The 20,762-nt window shown below is 38.3% G+C and overlaps 1 protein-coding gene across 5 annotated transcripts in view; it reads right to left on the bottom strand.

Annotated features, from left to right (window-relative positions):
- ZDHHC20 (zinc finger DHHC-type containing 20) overlaps window positions 1-20,762 on the bottom strand; it is a 48,521-nt gene that overhangs the window by 7,111 nt on the left and 20,648 nt on the right. For 3 of the 5 annotated variants that reach the window (XM_029936965.1, XM_029936964.1, XM_029936963.1), the window contains exons 6-10: window positions 20,506-20,626; window positions 11,808-11,940; window positions 7,130-7,256; window positions 3,932-4,021; window positions 2,373-2,488 (exon numbers count right to left, since the gene is read on the bottom strand). In XM_029936965.1, the coding sequence (XP_029792825.1) occupies window positions 2,373-2,488; window positions 3,932-4,021; window positions 7,130-7,256; window positions 11,808-11,940; window positions 20,506-20,626 (587 nt within the window). Of the gene's footprint in view, window positions 1-1,212; window positions 1,291-2,372; window positions 2,489-2,835; window positions 2,881-3,931; window positions 4,022-7,129; window positions 7,257-11,807; window positions 11,941-20,505; window positions 20,627-20,762 lie in introns of those variants that run through there. The other 2 variants (XM_029936966.1, XM_029936967.1) reach the window with 2 other exon arrangements.

The following is a 20,762-nucleotide window of genomic DNA, read 5'->3' as shown; positions in this document are numbered from 1 at the left end:
TTTAAAAGAGGTAGATTCTTCTGGTCTCGCCTACTGTTAACTTGGACATAATCTGCGAAGACATCTTCGTTCGCCCCTTCATACGACTGCCACAGGGCACCGGGAAGCACCGGCAGCAACGGTTACAGACTGCTGAGGATTTCCCACGACCACCAACATCAGACATTATCCCGCCCACAATAAGAATCCTAGGACCAGGGCCACACCGCCGCCACAGTTTCTTGGTGGCACAGTCCCCACATGATACACAATCACCCTCCCTCCAGAGTCCAGCCTGACACCAGCCCATGCTGGCCTCTGTTCTGGTTCTGCCGGGACTTCCTCGGGCTCTGCCTGTGACTGTGGACACGGCCTCAGGTCTTCCGTAAGGAGCTGAGCGCAAACAGAAACTGCTGGACCACGAAGCAGATACATGTTCCCATAGCTGAGACTCCAGACGAGAACTCCCAACACAGACTCACTGATAATAATGGAGATTGTCTTAAGTTGCTAAGTTAGTGGTCATCTGTTGTGCAAGAAGACTTCAAAACCTCTAATAGCCGCCCACGATGCTCCTGAGTCCTGAGCGAGCTCTCAGAGGCGGTCTCTGTCTTGAAGCATCAGGAGAGATGGACTTCACTACATCCCTCACAGTTCAGCTCAGCTACATTTGTCTCACTATGTGTACTAAGGTTTATGTTTAGTCAGTCTGGAATGTTCTTTGTTGCTATTTAAATTAATTTCCTCTGGCTCTTGTCTCCGGGCTGGCCAGATAGAGAACAGCTGATCAGTGTGGCTGGGCTACAGGAAACTGCTCTTTGCTCTGTCTTTTCCAACTAAATCACATCAGCAAAGCTCATTGGTCTTTTCTGCTGCCTAATTAATCACTCTCTTCTGGATCAAAATTTATTTAAAAGTAGGCAAAAGTCACCTTGTTCTTCTCAAACGAATTAATAAGACACTGTTTACTGAAAAGATTAGCTGTCCATATGCCAACCCAAAGAAGTTTCTAGTTTCTTCATTCATCTACCAATACACGTTTACTAAGACTGTGCTAGGTGTGGTAAGAAAACTGGGATTTAGGCAGCTGTTACCTTCTAATCTCTTCTGAACTACCTAATTTTGCTGGTATAATTGAAAGAGTAAAAAAAATTAACTTGAAAATTGTTTTGAGATGACAAAATATGAAAATAACTGCATTTGTTCAAGGAAATTACCTTTATACTGTCTTACCTTGCTCTTATTCAAATGGTTAGTTATGAACAAGTGGTACTCAATTTTCTACTGCCACTGTGACATGGTTATTTGTCCCTGTAAGCACATAATTATATACGACATGACAAAAAAAGTATTAAGTTTCTGGCTAAATGGTAAAATTGATGATCACAGTAAAAGCAACTCTTATGTAAGCACTCAATATGCCTATGGAATCAACCATGACCATGCCCTCTTGAAGAACCCAGAAGTGCTAACAGCTAAAAGTCTGGTTTTATGCGGACACTTGTGAAAATCTCCACTGGCTTTGAAAGATGTTCAGCAGCAATAATTGCGAAGCCCACGAATGAATTTTTTCTTGACCTAATACATGGGGTCTGATGACCCTAATGAATACTAATTCAAGAGAATGTCCTAATGATACTAATTCAAGAGAATAATGTAAGCGCTGCTAAAAGCCAAAAACAATTTAAAAAATCAGGAGTTCTGACAGTAAGCTTTCAAGTTTTAGGGTACTTCCTTGAGTTAGTACAAAATGATCTGAATGTCCAGCCATCTTCCCACAGTGCAAGAAGAGGACAGTGTTCCCACTATTGCTACTAAAAACCCCAGGCATATATTTTAGGCTGTAATGCTTGTTAAAGGGCAGACTATGCTGTACACCTGGCCTGGTTTTAAAGCCCACCTCTGTCTTCTCAATTGTTCTATGATGCATCCGTAATTCATGAGTGATTAACAGTCATCAAGAAAAGGTTAAAACATATTTGGTGTACTCTTTTTATACTAAAGCAGCGAAGACTACAATGCATTTCAAAAATTATTTTCAAATAAGCAAAATTAAGACCCTAAAGAATAATCTTGTTTAAATGCTACTCAGAATAGTGAACACCAAAAGAATGTTCTATGTCTGAGGTCAAGAAATATGTGGCTGGGTAACAAAATTCCAACTATGGGAACGAACGGGACCCAGCAAAAGCCACTAACTTCCTCACTCAACCCCTTTTCTCTGTAAAAGCTACCAATAAACACTGAAACCCCAAATGTAAGGTATTTTATCTAAAAGTCTCCTGTATCTTGGTATTTTTAAATATGATGTTTTGATGTTTCCACATTTGTTAAACCTGGTTGATCTTCATTTTAACCAGAAAAAACACTGTTTCCAAGAAGACAAGTATTACCTGATCTGACAGTGCCTTCCTCGGATTCATTCTCCGTCCACTGAGATTCACTGTCCAACAATCGGTTTTTTGATTCGCTAAGCGGTTTGATAGGAAAGGGTTGACTTGAGCCAATACTGAAAAGAGGAGGAAAATAATTTAGTAAATAGTTTAATGCTCAATTAAAGATACTTGATTAATAAGCAGCCAATTAGTATTCCTTCTCCTACGTATGTGAGGGCAACTCACAAGATCTCAGCACTCTAAAAAACCTCTATCTTCAAAAGAAAAATATGCCCCCAACCCCCAGCTCAAAGGCTCTCTAGACCCAAGAATCTATATTCCAACAGTGCCAATGAAAACAATTAGACAAAAGAAAAAAAGCTCCAAAAGCTGGTGTGAAACTTTTAAAACATTTGTTAATCAAGAGCCATAAGGTAGCACAAGGTGAGGATCTAGGTCTGTGGCCAGGACAAAAAGTTACCTGTCATTTCCCAAGTTTTCTGCTTTCTACCTCTGCAGTTTAGATCTAAGGGGAAAAAATGATTTAGTGATTTAGCGTAGACTTACTTTTCTTGCTAAGAGATCCGGGGAGGGAGGGAATGGAGGAACGGAAGAAGGAAAAGGGAACTAGTATTTGTTGTGTACTTACTATGGGCCAGACACTGTGCTAGGTGCATGAGACACAGGTCCACCTTCACAATGACCCCTGGAGGTAGGAGGTATGATTATCCTCATTTGATAGAGCTGGACACTGATGTCACACAGTTTAGGTGACTTGTTTGGACCCACGCTAAGAGTTAGAGTTCTAAGGCCCAAAGACCATAGGTTCTACGGTCTGTCTTCTGATATTAATAGGCTCGGTTGGAATTTATAATGTCATCCCCCACAATTTATTTCTGTCTTAGGTAAATTTCAACTATTTGACTTTGACAGAAGCATCTCTATCTTCTTTAAAATTTCACTTAAAAGGAATTATTTCTCTGAATTTATGAATCAGCTTGCTTGACATGGAAATACTGAGAAAATATCTTCTAGGATAAATGAATGAGAAAAATTTTACATTTGTATTTTTGGAATCCTCATTAATATTATTTTCACGCTGCAGTTAAAATCTATTTATCAAAATACAATGAAGGATAGCACGACCAATTTCTTTGAAAAAACAGAGCTGATACAAACCAAGAGCATCAAATCTTGGTAGAATATCTGAGTTGCTTGAAAGATATAGCATATTTAGGATAGCCATGTTTCCTGGTTTGCCCAGAGATTTCAAGTTATATGTGACTGTCCTGATTCAACTATTAATAGCAATAGCAAGCACTCTCTTTCTTACTATCAAAGTGTTCTGGTTTGGATGGTAAAAATGGTGGGTGTCCTCAACATTTTAGGTACACACACACACACAGTGACTCTCAGTAAAAAAAAATTTCTATATAGAATTTCTTTTTCCCTATCTACGTTGACTCACAAATTACTACTGTATTTACCAGATATGTATGTACAACACACACACGTACACACACACACACAGTTTGCTTTATAATGAACACTGAAAACTGTAATGACAGGAAGCACACCTTCTAGCATATTCACTTTGGTTTGTAACAGAGGCTTGTTCTGGATCCATCCCCACAAGACGAGTTGGAAAACTGCAACCGTCACCCAAGCTGCATAATGAAAAATATCAGCAATAATTTAAGTTGTATTAACATAAATCAAGGTGGTCAATTTTAGTAACCATTCTCCAAAGGCATAGTATAAAGAAATTATAAGCTGTCATTATAGAGAATAATTCTTAAAATCTTCTAATTGAGAGGGTTACTAGTCTAACTGAAGAAGTAAGCCTCTTCTCTTATAATTTACGTATGTTTAAAAACAGTATCTTTCACGACTAAGATTATGATTCCTGTAATGATATCTCAAACATACATATTCAAGTATCAGGGAAGCTGGATAATTAAAAATTTGGATAATCAAATATATTATCAAATATATGGGGAATTGACCTGCTCATCACTATCATTTAAGACATCATAAAGGCACAAAATGAAATTCAGGATGCAAGTTCCATATATTTATTCATTTGAATATCCATTCATTCATTGCCTACAATGCTCTGGGTACTATTATAATGGGCACGAATACAGCAGTGAACAAAAGAGAAGAAAATCTCTGCTCTCAAGAAGTTTACAATTAAAAAAATATATAGACATATCTTAATTTCACATTTAAAAAATATCAAAATTATATAAAGCAGAAACCTGAATAGTATAAACAATATACCCAAGAGGGCAACACAGAACTGTAGTCTCTGAAAGAAGAGAAACTAACCAAGTGAGTCCCAGCTTTCTGCCAGGAACTGAGCACCAAGAGGGCAAACAAGTAGAGCAAGGTCATCTCATTGAATGGAGGCTACAGAGGTGCACATTTCAAGAAGCTGAGGTGCTTGAATCTACTGGACAGAGCTGAGGAAGAACAGATATGCAGAGACAGGGCTACAGCACTGTGTTCAGCATTTTACTGGAGGCTTCTGATGAATGCTAAACTACACATGTGAATCTGGCGAAAGAGCAACTGGCAAGTACAAGCGGAACAATTCATAAAGCTCCCACAGCACTGGAAGGCATTCGAGTCTGACTAGCCAGACTGGAGAAGTCTTATTGAACATTTGGATTCAGTAGAGACCCCAGCTGGCTCTCACCTGTGTTGCAGAGCTAAATGTGTCCTAAAGAAAATGCTACTTTAAACCCAACATAAAGTTTAAAACAGCCTCAAAAGGATCCCCCTAAAAACACAAGTAACTACCAAAGGGAGAAAGCAAAATTTAATACACAAAATTCAAAATGTCTACCATCTAATAAAAAATTACTAGCATGAAAAATAGCAGGAGAATGTGATTCACAAGTAAGAATAAACCAGTTAATAGAAAATAATTAGGACTATGATAACTTCAAGCAATCACTTTAAATTAGTGATTATAAATATGTCTGTGAATTAACAGGAAAAATGTAATAATGAGAAGAGAAATTTAAGATATTAAAAAAAGAACCAAATGACCTTCTAGAGCTGAAAAATGCAATATGTGAAATAAAAATGTCATTAGATGAGCTTAACAGCAGAGCAGACATCACAGAAGAAAACATGAGTGAACTTATAGACATAGAAACTATTCAAACTTTAGCAAATAGAGAAAAAAGGGGGGGGGGGGGCAGGGAAGAACAGCAATGACCTGCAATTTAACATACGTATATATTTAAGAGTGCCTGGAAAACCAATGGGGGTAGAGCATGGGAAGACATGATTAAAATTACTCAGTTGTGATGAAAACTATAAGTTCATAGATCCAAGAAGCCTAATGAACCCCAAAGGGCATAAATACAAAGAAACCCTACATCCTATCAAATTGCTTAAAATTAGTGATAAAAAAAAAAAACCTTAAAAGTAGCTAAAGGGAAAAAAAAAGACAGTAATTTATAAATAGTGAATAAAGATGAATGAGGCTGATTTCTTGTCAAAAACACTGCAAGCCATAAGTTAATGGAACATCTTTAATGAACGGGACAGGGCAGGGGGTGGAGAGAGTGGACAACCAAACCAGTCAACACTGAAATTGCTGTTTAGAGCAAACAATTTTAAAAATTATTAGTCTGTGTTCTATCCAGTCAGAGTGGAAAACCTTGTAATACAGGAGACAATAAAGTACACAGAAGAGATTGATAACACTTAAAGATTCAGCAATAGGATCTACCAAGTGAAACAGAAAAAAGACCCAACAAAAAATGGACAGTGCATCAATGAGCTGTGGTAGAACTTGTTGGGTACTAGTATACACGTATTTGGAGTCCCTGTAGTACACGGCGGGTTAGGATGACAGAAGTATTTGAGGAAATAATGATTAAAACACTTTCCATATTTGACAAAGGTTATAAAAGCTCCACGAAGTTCAATCAATTCCAAGCACAAGAAACGTGAAGAAAACAATATACCAAGGCACATCTTAATCAAACTGCATCAAACTAGTGATAAAAAGCCTATTTTAAAAGCACTCAATGAAAAAGAAACATCAGATACAGAGTGAAAAAGAATGATTGCAAACTTGTCAGGAAAAATATAACCCACTAGACTGGTAAAGCAATATCCAGAATTCTATTCCAAGCAAAAATGTCTTTCAAACATGAAGATAAAATGTTATTTACAGACAAAAATATAGGAAATGCAGTTAATTAAGAGAAAAATCCCCACAACACTTATAAATATGTCACTCGAGTTTCAAATACTTTTTCCTTTTTGTAATGACTTTGATATACAGATAGCCTACGATGCCTGCAGTTTGTGTGACAAGGAAACTGAGAAATCACCTCAAGCATTTATTTTCATTTAAATTTGAAGTTAAAAATGGCACTTGTGTTGGGTCTTTGATTTAAAACACAACAGAATAATCTATTACAATCTTTGAGATATAGCTAGTAAGTATAAATTCTAATCATTTTCTACTTCAAACAACTTATTTTCATTTTGAAGGAGAAAGTGATGATTATTTTTATGAATCATCTTTTTTCTATTTTCCATTCAAATATATGCCCAAACTCTCTTTTGCTCCATGTAATAAAAAGCATGAAAAATAAAATATCTTATAAAATCAAGATATTCTGAGTTTTCATTCTCAAGGCTCACAGGAAGTCTTATACAGTATTCTCTGAATCTTAAAACATTTAGCCAGAGACGGAGACTCTCAAAGATTCTGTAATTTCTGAGACTTATAGTTTATAAATTACCTTGAAAATATTGGAAGTAGCCAGTATTTCTTTTCATCGCCAAAGACTTGTCTCCAATTTTTACTGCATCCAAGAGAAAAACCATTTCCGTCAGGTCCATATGAAAACGTGGGTGAGCGGAATGATTCTGTTACAGGTACATATATTTAAAAAAAAAAGAGTTAATCTATTTAAAAATTATACAAGGATGGAAAGTAGCAATTTTCTTGCTTACTCTCTTTGATATAAAAGTTTTATAAATATAATTTAAAACAAATATTTGTAACAATTAAAAGAAACCTCAAACTTATTTGGGAAAAAATACTACCTCTGAGTATTTCATCACCCTTATAAAATGAGAATGTGAAAAGAATTATCTAATATTACTAAAAATCTACTGAAGTTTGTTCATTATATCTCACTTAAAAAAAAGCTTATGGGGCGCCTGGTTGGCTCATTCAGTTAAGCACCTGACTTCAGGTCATGATCTCACAGTTCATGGGTTCAAGCCCTACGTCAGGTTCTGTGCTGACAACTCACAGCCTGGAGCCTGCTTCAGATTCTGTCCCCTCTCTCTTTGCTCCTCCCCCACTTGTGCTCTGTCACTCTCACAAAACATTTAAAAAGTTTCAAATAAATAAAGTTTATTTTGAGACAGAGAACATGTGCACATGCATATGGGCGGGGGAGGGGCAGAGAGAGAAGCAGAAAGAATCCCAACCAAACAGGCTCCATGCTGACAGTGTGGTGCTTGAACCGCACAGGGCTTGAACCCATGAACTGTGAGATCATGATCTGAGCCGAAATCAAGAGTCAGACACTTAACTGACTTAGCCAACAAGGCACCCCTATATCTCCATTTTTAAAAAAGATATGCTAACTCTTGTGACTTCACTCATTCATTACTTATGAAATTCTTACCACCTGCTTGTTGGCACAGGACCAGGTGTTTCAGATCCAAAGGAAAATCAGATTAAATTCTTAAAGAACCGACAGTCTAATAAAGTCTAACAAAATTGCACTGTGACACAGATATATGTGTGAATGGGGGTGGTGTTACTTGAACATGATACTGAACAACAAATAAAAGCAGCAGCAGATGGTAATCAGAGACCATTATTTCAAACTTGGCTGTTAAGCAATGTGTAGTGAGGGCTAGCGAAAGATAACTTTTCACCAGAAAAATGTGGGTTTTTTTCCCTTTATTTAAAAAAACAATGCTTTTTAGCATGTTTTATAAGCTATGGATAAGAAGTCAGGGAGAGAAGAATTAGAGAAGATTGATGATATAGAAAAGGAAAAATGGATGGATGAAAATTCTAGAAGAAATGAGACAGCCTCTAGAAGAGTTCTAAAGATTAACCTTAGATACCAGAAAAGATATTTGTCCTCAGAAGTCAGAGGCAGAGGGACAGCGATGGGTTTGAAAGGAGAAATGTCTGTGTGAAGGGTGGGGGGGGGTAGGGAGTTAAAAATTTACCTGTGACAACTTCTCATTTTTTTCAGAAACACATGACACATGACTGCCAAATAAGCAGAGGACCCAAGTGAGGTCTATAACTGTGTAGTTGCACCCATCACTGTGGGAGTAAGCCTACCCTCCCAGATTCCTACAGCCCCAGTGGACTCGTGGACAAAGTGGGGGGCTGGGACAACCAGGTTGCAGATCAGCAAATGAATTACAGGAGAAACCCAAGGCGGGTGTAGTGTGAGGGTGCTGTCAAGAGTTGTTCAAGTCATTTGTTACAGGACCTAGAATGGAAAGGAGGGGAAAAATGAGACCAGAAAGGAAGAGCATCCTTGAGTGAGACAAGTGCAGGGGAACGCTGGCAGGGTCACAGAGGACATACGGTGGAGCACAGAAAACGGAAGACGAAGGGTGAGGAATGGCCAGAGAATAGAAAATTCACATTGAAAATTTCAAGGGCTCTTCGGTTCCAAGAGGTTAAAAGGTCCAATAGTCAGTTTACAGGAATGACTGGCTGCCAGAATCAAGGACAGCTGGCCTGCTGGGGATGATCGCAGTTGTCTAAATACACAAACTCTTTAAACTGGAGAACTGGTCTCAAGGTAGGGAGGTGATGATAATGGAGAAGGGTAGGGGTGGCACCTCAAAGGACAGAAGAGTAGGACTCTGGAAGGAGCGATGGAGAACCAGCTTAGGTCGGGAGTGTGGAAGGTGAGGCTGTAAAGGAGGTAGCGTGTCCAGGTAATGGTTTTTCAAAGTGTGGGTTGAAACACCTGGATGGCGCCTGTCACACCTAACAGGTGTGAAGTCAGCTCTGTGGTCTGTGACCAGCATTTCTTTTTAATGAACTAGCACAGAAAATGTTAGAGTACATTACAGATAAAGATTGATATTTTATACAATTTCTGCTTCTTTTATTTATATAACTTTGTAAATGCATGCATGTACTAGGTCATGACGCAAATGACGCTTTTCTTCCTGTAGTCACAGGCAAATAAGTTTGAAGAAGGCAGTTTAAAGAGAACAACATATATATACAGTGGAGTACTACATGGCAATGAGGAACAATGAAATCTGGCCATTTCTAGGAAAGTGGATGGACCTCGAGGGTGCCATGCTAAGTGAAATAAGTCAGGCGGACAAGGACAGATACCATATGTTTGCACTCATAGGTCTAACAGGAGAAACCTAACAAAAGACTATAGGGAGGGGAAGGGGGAAAGAGGAGCTGGGGAGAGTGAGGGACACAAATCATGAGAGACTACTGAATACTGAAAACAAACCCTGGACTGAAGGGGGAGGGGGAGGGAAGGGAGTGATGGTCATGGAGGAGGGCACTTGTGGGGAGAAGCACTGGGTGTTATATGGAAATCAATTTGACACAAACTATTAAATAAAAAAAAAAAAAGAGAGAGAACAACGGGTTTCCCGTGAAGCACTGCTGTCTCATAACAACAGGACCCGGGAGGAAACGAAGCAGGGGTGCCTGGGTGGCTCATTCGGTTGGGTGTCCCACTTCATCTCAGGTCATGATCTCAGAGTTTGTGAGTTTGAGCTCGGTGTCGGGCTCTGTGCTCACAGCTCAGAGCCTGGAGCCTGCTTCAGATTCTGTGTCTCCCTCTCTCTGTCCCTCCCCTGATCACAGTGTCTCTGTCTCTCAAAAATTAATAAAATGTTAAAAAAAAAACCAACGTTAAACTTAAGTGCTCAGGCTCCCCCGAAAGCTGTCAGCCACTACTCAGCTTCAACAGGAGGATGCCAGATAGGAAAATGGGCCCACTGTTATCAGATTTACCAATTTCTAAAAAGATTCTACCTTTTAAAAATTATTTTTATTTTTATTTTATTTTATTTTTTTAAGATTCTACTTTTTTATGGGGAATCTCTCCCTTTTTAGTTGAGGCAGTTTACTAGGACTAGACTTTGCATGTAGGTTGCCTTCTATCATTATTGGTTACAGGTAAGCAGATGGCAGATCCTCTGGGAAGAGGGTAACCCGTTAGTTACTAGACACAGGAAAGTTTATTTATACAGAAAAGGGATGAAAGCATGATGGAACTGGAGGAGGTTGGCCAGGGAAGAAAGGGCATGGAAATCGTTACCATGAAGCCCACCAAGGCTTAAATGACTCAGTAAGACACAAGGTAAAAATAATCCAAATATAGACATTATCTGAAAGTCTCCCTAAAACATCTTCATCTTTCTGTATTATAATCTATCTACCTATTATAATCGAATTCTCCTGTTAGACACACGGCTTTAGATGGCAGAGTTTCTGACTTTCCCATGAAACAATGTGACAATCCCTATTTTGTCGGTGAGAGAGGGAGGGAGGGCGTGAACAGGGGAGAAGGGCAGACAGAATCTCCATCAAGCTCCATGTGTAGCACAGAGTCCAATGCGGAGCTCCATCACATGTCCTCTGGGATCATGATCTGAGCCGAAATCAAGAGCTGGATGCTCAGCTGACTGAGCCCCCCAGGTGTCCCAACAAATCCCTGGGTTGTATTTTGGTGCAGTAGCCAGTGCCCAAGTATTTCAGTTACAGCACGCTGGCTGCTGACAGGCAGAGAGCTTAGTTTGAGCAATGCCACATCATCCTTATTTAGGAGATGCTGGTCCAATTATTTTAATACCTTACTGGATTTCCCCTCCATCTTTTACTTTTAAAAATGAGCAAAACAAGGAAATAAAGGCTGGTATTAGTGATATACTACATAAGTTTCACTGTCAGCTGACATAAAGATGGGAATGACTAACCATGTTAAAAACACTCCTCAATCACGGAACATGCCAGTCAGCGTGCAATCTACTGTGGCGGGAGGGGAGTAAAGGACACATATTTTAGCTAAATAAAAAAGCTGTAAATGAGAACTAAAAAAATTTTTTTTTGCATTCAGAGAATGAACTTCCTTACAACATGTAAATCTACTGTCTACCTTTATAAGATGATTTCTGAAAAGGCCTTGAATAGAGGCAGGAAACAGCTTAAACAGTACTTTTATATACAATGCACCACTGGAAATACACATAAAAGCCAATCTCACTTCCTGAACCTTCAAAATAATGGCCATTTACATTTATTATATACCCACTGTTTTGTTCCAGTCACAGTTAATCTCAACATGGAACTGTTTTACACTTCTGTATGTAACCTCTATCTCCTCACAATACTTCATGCTCGTTTATGGTCATTTTCCTGAATAATTATGATTTCTTTAACCTACTCACCTATTGTTGTCCTGTTTCTTCCAACCAACCAGCAGTGGTAGCTAAAAAGGGACAGGACGCTGATGAAGAACATTGTAGACACAAAGAAGAGGAAAAGGACGTGGAACTTCGCACGTGTATCAGAGAGTTCATTCTGAGGAAGGAAAAAAGAAGAGTTAATTTTAGAATAGTCAGCCTCTAAAATATATTATTTGGTTCTTCCTAAGGACTATGGAGTCTACCAAAAATCTTGCCAGATATTAAGGATATATAATAAATCTAAACATCTCCAAAAACAGAAAACTGGCATTATCAAAGGAGAATGCTTACATAAAAGGTTGCTATGCTTTCCCCAATATCCAGGATATACAACGGGTTTCCTGATGTATGCTAAAATATTTGCTTATTTTAATTATACATGCTACTAATGAGGCACTAATTGTGTTAAGTTTATTTTTAATTTCTACGTCTGGAACACAACATTAATATCCCCATACCCTCACCTGTCTCATTTCTACCTTTTAATCCTAGCTCATTTTCTAATCTTTTTAGGTAGTTAGCAATTTGGGTAAATACATTTACCACAAAGTATTAGTGAATGAAAACAGCTTCTGTTACTCATTCTTACGGCTATGTTCATTTTAACAGAAACAAAATCTTTTTTTTTAATTTTTTAAATGTTTTATTTATTTTTGAGAGAGAGACAGAGAGAGACAGACAGACAGACAGCATGAGCAGGGGAGGGTCAGAGAGAGGGACACAGAATTGGAAGCAGGCTCCAGGCTCTGAGCTAGCTGTCAGCACAGAGCCTGACGCGGGGCTCGAACCCAGGAACGTGAGATCTGACCTGAGCCGAAGCCGGATGCTCAACCGACTGAGCCACCCAGTTGCCCCAAGAGAAACAAAACCTTAACCTAGAATTATTATCTATTAAGAGGAAACTGAGGAAGCCCTTAAGTGTTAGCTCTTAAAATAAAACCATCTGTATGGGTTTCCACTAGAGCGTGAGGTGCTTCTGCTTGACTGAAACATTCTTTGCAGACTAAATGGAAAGGTTTTAGCATTGGATGATTCTTTTATCTTTTTCTCCTCTCTCCCAGAGTAACCACAATGTGTTTTAAATACATCAAGTGATCCTTGTAACTTCCCATCTTGTGAAGCAAATGAGTATTATGTGTATTTACTATAGAGGTCACAGGAATGGCATGGCAATAACGTTCTTTTACCTTTGGACAACTCTCTGTAGATTTCCTGCGGCAAAGCTTGTACAAATAGAGATAATGTATTAAGAAACCAAATTTTACGCAAAATTATCCTGAACTAGTTTTATAAATCTTTTATGTTTTGAAGAACACTGAGATGTTGCTCTCTAAAGGTCGTTGACATTTTCTCCAAAAACACAAGAGACCACAGACAATATTTAGCTCTTCAAGCACATTCAAGGTACACTTTAAATATACACTTTTACACCGTTTTTAAAAACAGATTTATATCTAGGAAAGAATAAACTTTTTTAGCAAATAGCTTTTATTAAAAATTTTTAATTAGTTTTTTAAAAAAACTGTGTCTGAGAATTTCTTACCACCTTCAGTGCTACGGCAGCAGCCTTCCCAGAGGGCTGTCCCCCACCCTGCAGTCTAGTTCCAGCTTGCCATCAGCGTGATGTGCTACAGGGATCCACGTCCCTGCACTGCTCCCCGTCCCTGCACTGCTCCCCGTTCGCCCAATGGGGAAGACCAAGTCCTCCAACACTCGCAGAGGCCTACCGCCTGGGCTTCTCGAGAGGCCCCTCCTCGCTCATTCTACTCTAGCCACGCTAGTCTCCTTGCTGTTACACAAACACGGTGGGGACGCTCATACTAAACTTCGGGCCTTGCTCTGAAGTCCAGATGTTTCCTCAGAAGTATTCTCTCAGATGTCCACTAACTCCCCTCAAGTCTGCTCAAATCTTACCTTAATGAGATCCACCCCGATCACTTTTTAAAACTGAGATATAACTGACATATAACATTATAATAGTTTCAGTTATAAGACATTTTATACATACATATATATATTTTGGTGTGTGTGTATATATATATATATATGTATGAAAATGATCACCACAGTAAGTCTAGTTAACATCCATACCATAGTCACAATTTTTTTCCCTAGTGATACTTTTAAGATGTACTATCTCAACGACCTTCATATATACTTAACTAGAGTCCACTATGTTGTGTATTACATACTCAGGACTTATTAATGTTATTTTGAGCACCTTCATCCACTTTGCCCACCCAGTGCCCCATGCACTGTCCCTGACGATCACCAATCTGCTCTCTGTATCTATGAGTTCAAAGGTTTTTTTTTTAGATTCTACGTATAAGTGACAAAACAGTATTTTTCTTTCCCTGATTTATTTCACTTAGTGTAATGTCCTCCAGGCTCATCCATGTGGTCGCAGATGGCAGGATTTCCTTTTTATGGCTGAGTAATATTCGCGCGCGTGCATACACACACACACACACACACACACACACACACACACACACACAGTTTCTTTATCCATTTGTCCACTGATGGATACTTAAGATTGTCTTCATATCTTGGGTATTATAAATAAGCTGCAATGCACAGTTGCCCATATTTTTTCAAGTTTGTATTTTCATTTCCTTTGGATGAATATCCAGAAGTAAACTGCTGGATCATATGGCAGTTCTAAATTTCTGAAGAATCTTTATACTGTTTCCAGAATGGCTAAACCAATCTACATCCCACTCAAGGGTGCATGGATTCCCTTTTCTCTATATCCTCGCCAACACCGGTTATTTCTTATCTTTTGATAACAGCTGCTCTAATAGGTCTGAGTTGATCCCTCACTGTGGTTTTGATTTGCATTTCCCTGATGAGTGACATTGAGCAGTTTTTCATGTACCTGCTGTCCATCCATGTGTCTTTGGAAAAATGTTCAGATCCTCTGCACATTTTTAATTGGTTTTTTGGCTACTGAATTAGAGTTCTTTGTATATTTTGTCCACTACCCCCTTATCAGATGTGAGTTGCAAATATCTTCTCCCATTCAGGTTTTTTGATTTATTAGTTTCCTTTGCTGCATTGAAGTTTCTTAGTCTGATGTAGTCCTGCTTGTTTACTTTTGCTTTTGTTGCTTTTGTTGTTAAATCTAAAAACACGGGAAGGAGCTTACTGCCCATGTTATAATCTAGGAGATATATGGTTTCAGGTCCTATGTTCTAGTCTTTAATCCATTTGGAATGGATTTTTGTATGATGTGAGATAGGGATTCAGTTTCATTCTTTTGCATGTGGCTGTCCATGTTTCCCAACATAATTTATTATAAAGATTACCCTTTACCTTTACAATATTAATTCTTCCAGTCCATGAGCACAGATTAACTTTCCCTTTATCTGTGCCTTCTATTGCTTCCATCAATCTCTTACAGTCCTCAATGTACAGGTCTTTCATCTCAGTGGTTAGTTATTTCCTAAGTATTTTGACCTTTTTGAAGCAAGTGTAAACGGGATTGCTTTCTTAATTTCTGATAGTTTGTTACTAATATAGAAATGCAACTGATTTTTACCCTGCAACTTTTCTGAATTAGTTTCTTTTTTTTTAATGTTTTTTATTTATTTTTGATACTGAGAGACAGAGCATGAGACGGGGAGGGGCAGAGAAAGAAGGAGACACAGAACTGGAAGCAGGCTCCAGGCTCTGAGCTAGCTGTCAGCACAGAGCCCGACGCGGGGCTTGAACCCACAAACGTGAGATCTGACCTGAGCCGAAGTCGGAGGCTTAACCAACTGAGCCACCCAGGCGCCCCTGAATTAGTTTCTTAGTTCTAACAGTTTTGGTGAAGTCTTTTTTTGTTGTTGTTGTTTGATTAATGTTTATTGACAGAATAGCATAAAAGGATGACTATGAGAATCATACAGGTATTTTCGTTGAGAAGATACATCTGCCCTGTACTTCCCAAATCATAAAAGATACTTTGTGAAATTCTAAAGCAGCGTAAAGTATTCCCCTATTTTTAAAAATTTAAGTTCAACTTCGTTAACACAATATAATAATGATTTCAGGAATATAATTGATTCATCACTTCCATATAACACCCAGTGCTCATCCCAACAAGTGCCCTCCTTAATCCCTATCACCCATTTAGCAAATCCCCCCCACCCAACACCCCTGTAGCAACCCTCAGTTTGTTCTCTATAGGGGTGTGCTTCCCTCTCTGTTTTTATCTTATTTTTTCCTTTCTTTCCCCTATGTTCATCTGCTGCGTTTCTTAAATTCCACATGAATGAAATTATATTTGTCTTTCTCTGACTTATTTCGGTTAGCATACTCTAGGTTCCATTCATGTTGTTGCAAATGGCAAGATTTCATTCTTTTCAATTGCTGAGTAATATTCCATCACTTATCTCCTTTATCCATTCATCAGTCGATGGACATCTGGGCTCTCTCCATACTTTAGCTATTGTCAACAGTGCTTCAATAAACATTGGGGTGCATGAGCCCCTTCAAATCAGCATTCCTTATCCTCTGGAAACATTTTGATGGAATCCTTAGGGTAAACATATGCATTATGCAAATAGATAATTTTACTTCTCTCCTATTTGAATTCCTTTTCTTCTTCTTCTTACTAATTGCTGTGGCTAGGACTTCTAATACATATCACGTTGAATTAAAGTAGCAAGAGTGGGAATCTTTAGCTTATTCATTTTTTTAATGTTTATTTTTGAGAAAGAGAGAGCATAAGCAGGGGGAGTAACAGAGAGAGAAGAGAATCCCAAGCAAGTTCCACGCTGTCAGCATGGAGCCCAATGTGGGGCTAGATCTCATAAACTGTAAGACCATAACCTGACCAGAAATCGAGTCCAACCCTTAACTGAATGAGCCACCCAAGCACCCTAATCCTTGTCTTGCCCTTAACCTTAGGGGGAGAACTTTAAGCTTTTCATCACTGAGTATGTTGGCTACAGACTTGTCATATATAGCCTTTACTGTGTTGAGGAACATATCCCTCCATACCTACTTTGTTAAGAATTTTTGTCAAAAACCGTCAGTGCCTGGGTGACTCAGTCAGCTAAGCCTGACTTTGATTCAAGTCATGATCTCCTGGCTCATGAGTTCAAGCCCTGCATCAGGCTCTGTGCTGACAGCTCAGAGTCTGGAGCCTGCTTCAGATTCTGTGTCTCCATCTCTTTCTCTGCCCCTTCCCTGCTCACGCTCTCTCAAAAATAAAATAAACACTTAAAAAATGGCCACTGAATTTTATCAAATGCCTTTTCTGTATCTATTGAAATAATCATATGATTTTTCTGCTTCATTTTTTTAATGTGGTATGGCATGCTGATTGATTTACAGATGTTGAACCATACCTACACCCTTGGAATAATCCCACTTTATCATTGTGTATGATCCATTTAACGTATTTTTTTTTAATGTTTATTTACTTATCTATGAGAGAGAAAGCACAAGCAGGGGAGGGGCAGAGAAAGGGAGGGAGACACAGAGTCCAAAGCAGGCTCCAGGTTCTGAGCTGTCAGCACAGAGCCTGACACAGGGCTCAAACCCATGAACTGTAAGATCATAACCTGAGCCGAAGTCAGATGCTTAACCGAATGAGCCACCTAACTGTCCCCTTTTTAATGTATTCCTTAATTCAGTTTGCTAATATTTTTTGGAAGACTTTTATGACTTTGTTCAACAAGAGTATTGGCCTACAATTTTCTTTTCTTGTAATGTTCTTGTCTAGTTTGGGTATCAGGGTAATACTGGCCTTATAAAATAAATTTGGAAGTGTTCCTTCTTCTACATTTTTTTAAGATTCTGAAGATTGGCATTAATTCTTTAAATGTTTGGTAGAATTCACTACCAAACCATCTGGTTTCTAGACTTTGTTTATTGGGAAATTATTATTAATTTAATCTTGTTACTAGCAATCTGCTCAGATTTTCTATTTCATCATGATTCAGTCTTGGTAGGGTGTTTGTTTCTAGGAATGTATCCATTTCTTTTAGGTTGTCTCACTTGTTGCTGTAGAACTGTTTGGAGTAGTCTCTGCTGATCCTCTGCATTTCTATGTAATGCACAGCTGTACTGTCTCCTCTTTCCTTTCTAATTTTGAGTCCTCTTTCTTTCTTGGTGAATCAAGGCAAAGGTTTGCCTATTTTGTCTATCTTTTCAAAAAACCAGCTCTTAGGTTCACTGAACTTTTCTATTGTCTTTTTAGTCTCTATTTAATTTATTTCCTCTCTGATCTGTTATTTCCCTCTTTATACTAACTTTGGCTTATATATTCTTTTTCTAGTTCCTTGAAATGTAAAGTTAGGTTATTTGAGATCTTATTTGTGAATTTTCCAGTTTTCTTTTTTGTAACTGATTTCTAGTTTTATACCATTGTGTTTTCTCTTTCTTCTGGATGGAGTATTCTGAATGTCTGTTAAGTCCACCTGTTCCAATGTGTCATTTTAATGGCACTCCTTCCTTATTTTCTGCCTGGATGATCTATTCATTGATGGAAAGTGGGGTACTAAAGTCCCTACTGTTACTGTATTGCTCTCTATTGCTGCTTGTAGGTCTGTGAATATTTGCTCTGTATGTTTAGGTGCTCCCATGTGGGGTGTATATATTCCTTTTTCAGATATCCACTAGCTCCCGTTAAATCTTCGCTCACATCTGATCTTCTTACTGAGGTCTACCCTCATCACTCTAACACTTCTATCTCTCTGTGTCACACCTGCCCCAAGAAAGCTGCTGAATCCCTTCCTCTGCTCTACTTTTACTTTTCTTCATAGTGTTTACTTTCTAATATACAATAGAATTTACTTATTTATTATGCTTATATGCTTTCCTCTTAAAAACAGGACTCTGTTTTGTTCACTGATCTATCCAAAGTGCCTAGAACACTGCCTGGCACATAATAGGTACTCAATAAATGTTTACTGAAGAAAAAGATAGATTTAAGTTTATTAGTCTTTCCATACTCATAATGAATCTAAAGAAGTTAAAAATATTTATTTTAGTTAGCAAATCATTATATGCAAACACTGAAGTTTCTGATAAAGAAATGTGAAATTCTGTAATTTAGACTTTATCTGGCACTAAATCCTTTATTTAAACAGGGCCACTGAATAGGGTGAAGAGAGTTATAAACAGAACCCAACACTCACTGGGCTGAGACCACACAGAACTGGGGTGCTCTTTTCTAATATGCACAAAGGCCCTGCCATGTACTGCCATCCCCTGGTTTTAAATGCCTGAAGTTTAAAACATCCAAAATTGTTTAAGTGAAAGTCCTCATAAAATATCTTAGATATTTCCTGGATAAATAACTGGGCTTGAGGACTTGAGGCTTTAATTATGTTATTTCCAAGGAAGGCTATGAAAAGCAACTCACAGTGGAAAGTAGTTGGATGCTGAAATAGATAAATAGATAGATCTACGTTCAAATTCTGGCTAGTCACCTACCTCCTCTTGCCTCAATTTTCAACTCTGAAAAGAGGAATAATAGCTCCTTCTGCATTGACTACATTTTCTTATTTTCCATTTTCTTGATGCGCTGGCATCCGGGGCCTTGCTGACTGAAGAGAGACGGCCTCTCTCACAGCTGGCCAGTTCTTCAGTGAGAGCAAGAGACACCCGTTCTTGTATGTGATGAACTAACCAATCCAGAATTCACACTCCAGGCCCCTCCTCTTTCTGGCCACCACTCTCCAGGAGACAATGCTGCTCTGCCCTCACCGCTCCAGGGAAAGTTAAGACGACCAGGGACCACAGATGTTGAAGAAACTGGCTCACTCTGAATTTGCCCACCATGCCCAGGGCTGCCCACATGGTCCTACACGGCGTGGGGCACCCCTTCCCTCTGACACCGTGAGCAACAAGCCATCTCTCCAACAGTAATCATCTTCTGACTGGCTGGCCTCAACACACCTGAGCAGTGCAATCACAAACTGTACATTTCACAACATCTCAACAGAAGTTTTAGGAAGGATAAATACAAAGTACTTTCTGACCATAATGATTCCCCCTTCAAAATCAAAGATTTAAATGTGAAAACAAAAATAATTAAAAATACCAAAGGAAAAGGAAAACCTGGGTCAATATTGTATAAACTTACAGTGAACAGGCTAAAGCCATAAATCACAAATGAAAAGTATGGGTTTTAAATAAATAGGAAAATGAGAAATCATAAAAATGTCGCTTTAAAAATAGAAATCTTTGACTTGATAAAACTGAAAGAACACAGGGTTATAAGATATAAAGTGAAAATGCAGGGGAAAATGATAGAAAAAAGATTAACATCTAAGAAGCAGGAAACAGATTATTGGTTATTCGGGATATTGGCAATTTCACTTTTATTACTGTAAAACTTCAGTAAGTCTCTTCAACTCAACTAAAAGCAATCACTTCCCTAAAACTGCTATGTCTATTGTTAGAATATTGGTGAAAATAGTTTGGGTCACTAAACAAAGCTCACTATATCTTATTTAATATCCATTTATATACAAATAAACACACACACATATGAAAGTAACTTATAACCTGATCTGCTTTCTGACCCATTATAAATTCCACCTAGTAAAACTGAAATAAAGCATATCCATCTATAATAAAGAATGAAGGAATTCTTTATATATATATATATATATACACACATATATATAAAACATCTTAAAGTCTTAAATATATGTTTTAGGATAGAAAAAAGACTTACCGTCCAAAATTTTATAAAGTACTGTAAAACTGTTGTAGCCACAAAAAGGCAATATAACAAGGAATACAATAAAAACAGCAGGAAGAATTTGTAATTAGAAAATCCCACACAGTTATTCACCCTAGAAGAATAAAAAAAGTCACATTGTAAAAGTAAGACAAACCACAAACTCGCAGAAACAAAAACAGAATGGCGGCTGCCAGGGGCTGCCTGGGGCACAGAAAGGTACAGAGCTCTCGCTGTGCGGGAGGAAAAAG

The sequence above is a fragment of the Suricata suricatta genome, chromosome 4, assembly GCF_006229205.1.
Source record: "Suricata suricatta isolate VVHF042 chromosome 4, meerkat_22Aug2017_6uvM2_HiC, whole genome shotgun sequence".
Lineage (NCBI taxonomy): Eukaryota > Metazoa > Chordata > Mammalia > Carnivora > Herpestidae > Suricata > Suricata suricatta.
The sequence above is the reverse complement of the archived record's forward strand: the minus strand, read 5'-3'. Positions and strand labels throughout refer to the sequence as shown.